Genomic DNA, 4097 nt, shown 5'->3' with positions numbered 1-4097 from the left:
TTACAAAGTTTCTTTTTTTGTGGCCCCCCCCCCCCCCGCCACAAAAAAAAACCCCAAACATTTCTAGACAGGCCTTTTCTACTGTCAAATCCTTCCTTTCACATCCAGTTTTAATCACCCTGCCATAACACATGCTTTACCTGATTTAAAAACGTTCGGACATCAAAAAAGCCAACGAAGGAACCAATCTCACTGGAGGTCATGCACACAGACAGTGTGAGGTTATCACAGCTCAGAGCAAGGTGATGCACAGGAAACTTCATTGAAACCAGTATGCCTTGAACATTCTCAACTTGAAAACAAAGAGAGAAGAAAGGGGAGCAGAATGGAGTGGTCAGTTCTAGACAATCATCATGTGCATTTAAAGTAGAATTTTTACCACAAGCACATACACCCACCACCATAAATAAGAGCCTATTGCTAAAAGCTGTAGACAGGCTGCCCATTAGTTTCTGGAAGCATCTTTTAAATGCCTTGACTATCTTCAAGCGGAATGATTATAAGGAGTTTGGAGGAATTTCCTTATATCTGACTTTGACATGTGCTTTGCTCAAAAACTGGAGAACCCAAGACTTAACCCAGTTTGTTTGCAATTTTAATACAAAAACTGGAAGTTCTCAACGTGACTTCTTTTTTCAATTTGATGGACAATATCCCAGAAGCTACCATTACTTTGGAAGTCAAGATACAAAAACAGAATCACGGAAATGAGACGACAATTTTCCCCAAGGCACTGAATCCTGCCCCTAATCCTGACTGGGTTAGGTGGATTATTGGTTTGATCTGTGCCACAATATGTTACTTTACTTTTAAATTCACATCCAATAAGGAAGCCTGGCAGCTTCAAAGGCCTGGATCATTACAGCCACCTTGTGACAAGTAGAAAGAGGCAAACCTAGACTGATCAACTATGCCACGTCACTCTTACTGGGGCTCCCTACACATCCACTGTAATCAGACAAAGCTCACCAATTTTATTGGGATCTTCTCCTGCTTGATTCTGCATAAGAAGATTTTTGGTGTGGAAGACTTGCAGGCCAGTTGCTCCACCGGCAAAGACCAACCCGTATTTGTTAGATACAACAAGGAGACTGGAACGCTCTTTGGGGAGCTCGTCAGGAGCATCAAAAATTCGGACTTTCTTCAGCGCTCTGAACTGAAAATCCTGTTGTGCAAAAGAATTAAGCAGTGACTCAAAGTGACATGGAGAAGGGAGAAACCAACCAGATTAAAACATACTTTTATCCAAACACAGTCGCTCAATTAGAAACATGGGATTTACAAGAGCATCACTGAATCCAGCCCCCTGCTATTCGAGCAACTGCATCATAGCATCCCTTCCATAAATACACCTGGATTCATCTTAAATTTTTTTTTAGAAATATTTCCTCCACCACACCTACAGGATGGCTGTTCCAGAAGCTAACTGTTCCAATGGTCACAAGCCTAATTTCTAAACTAAATATAATCACAACTAGTTTATACCCATTTGATTTCATGCCAATGCTGCCCTTTAGCTTAAACAGCTCTTTTCCCCTCCCTGGATATATTTTTAAAAAGTGATCATTTCCTACTCAGCCTTTGCTTCACTAAGCTGAACAAACCAAGCTTTTTTTTTTGTCTCCTCTCAACACAGACTCCCTATTCTCCAGTCAACCTAGTAGCTCTCCTCTGCATCTGTCCAAGTTTGAAACCTTGGTTTCTTTAATCTGAACAACCAGAAAAACCACACAATATTTCCAATGAGGTACCAGGGCTTTGTGCTATGGCATTAATGCCAGTACTTCCTCCTATTGGAAATCCTCCTGATAGTTCCTAGGATTGTGCTGCCTTTTTCATGGCTGCATCACACTGAAGAAGCCTCAGTCAGCCTACAACTTACTAGTATATGCAGACACTCCTCCTTCTCCATCACCTCCAAAAGATGAGCTCCCATTGTATAAGGACAAAATACACACAAATTTCCGCTGAGTGCATGAAATTTGCCCTGGGTCTGATAATATATCTCCTTCCACTTCTTCTCCGCTGCCTGCCATGTTATATACATACTTTCTTCCCTGACACCATCTAGTCAAAATGCCCTTCCAGCTTTTTTCCAGTCTTTCCCTTTGCCTCTTGCCCTCAGTATGCACCTTCATCATGCCATGAAGTATCCTGTCTTCCTGCATTCTCTCCTGTTTGCTACAACTACACCATCTCTTGTCTTTCTACCCGTCTTCAATTCTGCTGATTTAACATGCTCCTTAGCACTCACTCAGTCTGATCTCAAGTTCTCAATACATACCTTTATTTATTGCTACAGCCTGCAGAAATCCCTCTTTATTAAAACCCAAAGTCTCTGACCCACATAATACAACAGGAACATAATAGGCTCTGTACCAACATCTTACACGAATACTGAAATACTCATTTAAGTATTAGGCCACATCTAGGTTACCTTTAATTTCTACCCCAGCCTTACTGTAAAGCAGCTCCCATTCCTCCCTTGTTCCTATTTTTAGGAAGTTAAAATTAATCTTCTGTTCTTTAACATCCTTTGTAAAGGCGCTCTCAGCCTGACCTTTGACCATTTTCATTTTATGCCAACAGAACTGCTGTTCCTCACTTTCTCAAATGAAGAACTACCGGAATACATCGCAAATAGCTCAAACACCTCAAAACGCTTGAGTTTCCAAGAAAGCCAAGGCCAAACCCTTTGTAACGATCTGCTCCAGAGGTTCCAATGGGCATGGAAAGACCCACAGACTTTCCCAGGAATCACCTACAAGGATAAGGGCCGCACACTTCACACAGGAAATAAGCGATGGAAAGGAGGCAAAACTCCTTTCCTATGAAATTGCACGACCAGAGCTCAAGAGAGGCCTTTCTGCTTGGTGCCAAAATCCCTCTCGAGGGTTGTTCAGGTGAAACAAGGCTTTTTCTCTGCAGCAGCTGTACCCAACCTTTCATCCCTAGTCTCGGGGCTGGATCCAGGGTATGTGGGACTGGGGGCCAAGCCCTAGGTCATGTCCCACACAGGGGGCCATATCACTTGGCTTGCGGGGGCTTGGAAATGTCATAGAACCACAGAGGAGTCAGGCTGGGCGGGTCCTCCAGAGCTCATCCAGGCCAACCTCTACCTGAGACAGGCCCAACCCCTATCCAAACCATCCTATACCATCCATCATCCAAACTCTACGTAAGACCATCAATCCCGAGCCAACACAGACCTAGCACCCAAACCTGGCACAGATAAAGCGGGGAAACCAAGGCAGCCAATGTCCCACTTCTATGAAAGGTTGCCAATATATGTCCAAGGGATCTGGGGTGGAGGTCACACCCCCTGCTACAATCACTCAATTAGCACCGTTGCTCTTTACAGAGCATGGCGTACGCGCTGATGAGTTCTTTGATGGCTGCTGAATCCAACGCACGTGTGAGGGTCCTGCCCACAGGCGGGGCACGCCACCCATGCGCTAGCGATGCTCTGAATCCGAGCAGATTCTTTCCTCCTCTGACGCTGGTCGTCGCAAAACTTGATCCGGTCAACCCCGCAGAGCCTCGCTCATCTGCAAGCTGAGTCCACCAACCAGAGCAGCACTCCGCACTGCCTTCCCAACCAGCCACAGAGGTGCCAAAAGATGCCGAGTCTCCTTTGCAAGCATCCCGAAACACGTGCAGCGCCTGCCGCCTCTCTCTCTAGACCCTGCGTGAGCTTCAGAGTACAGCACAGTCGTCAGGATCCTGCGATCTGGTATTCTCTTGACATGACCAAGCCACCCGAGTCGCGTCTTACTTGTCAACGTTCCCACGAATGACAGACCAGCACCATTTAACACTTCTACGTTCGCCGCCCTGTCCTGCCGTCTTATTCGAAAAATTTGAGGCAGGCATCTGATACGAAACGTTTAGCCCCCTGCTACTGAGGAAGATAACCACCCCCATTGGGACCAATCTGAACAGGGCGACGTGGCCACGAGCCCCTGGTGCCGTGCTGCCAGGGAGGGCCCCCTTCCCCTTCAGACCTGCAGCAGCCACCACCCCCAAGGGGGGCTTTAATCCCCCAAGCACCCTCGAAGGGGGCCTTGACCCTCCCCCAGCACCCCCCCCTGCCCCTC

General features: G+C 46.4%; 1 protein-coding gene across 1 annotated transcript in view; it reads right to left on the bottom strand.

Moving 5' to 3' along the window:
- The window catches only part of LOC112550413 (nuclear pore complex protein Nup214-like), a gene marked incomplete at its 3' end in the record, with an annotated part of 3880 nt that extends 1944 nt beyond the window's left edge, over positions 1-1936 (bottom strand). The window contains exons 1-3 of the mRNA XM_025205008.1: positions 1883-1936; positions 970-1165; positions 141-292 (exon numbers count right to left, since the gene is read on the bottom strand). Of these exons, the coding sequence (XP_025060793.1) occupies positions 141-292; positions 970-1165; positions 1883-1936 (402 nt within the window). The remainder of the gene's footprint in view (positions 1-140; positions 293-969; positions 1166-1882) is intronic.
- Positions 1937-4097: the final 2161 nt, after the last annotated feature.

Source organism: Alligator sinensis, unplaced genomic scaffold, assembly GCF_000455745.1.
Source record: "Alligator sinensis unplaced genomic scaffold, ASM45574v1 scaffold388_2, whole genome shotgun sequence".
Lineage (NCBI taxonomy): Eukaryota > Metazoa > Chordata > Crocodylia > Alligatoridae > Alligator > Alligator sinensis.
The sequence above is the reverse complement of the archived record's forward strand: the minus strand, read 5'-3'. Positions and strand labels throughout refer to the sequence as shown.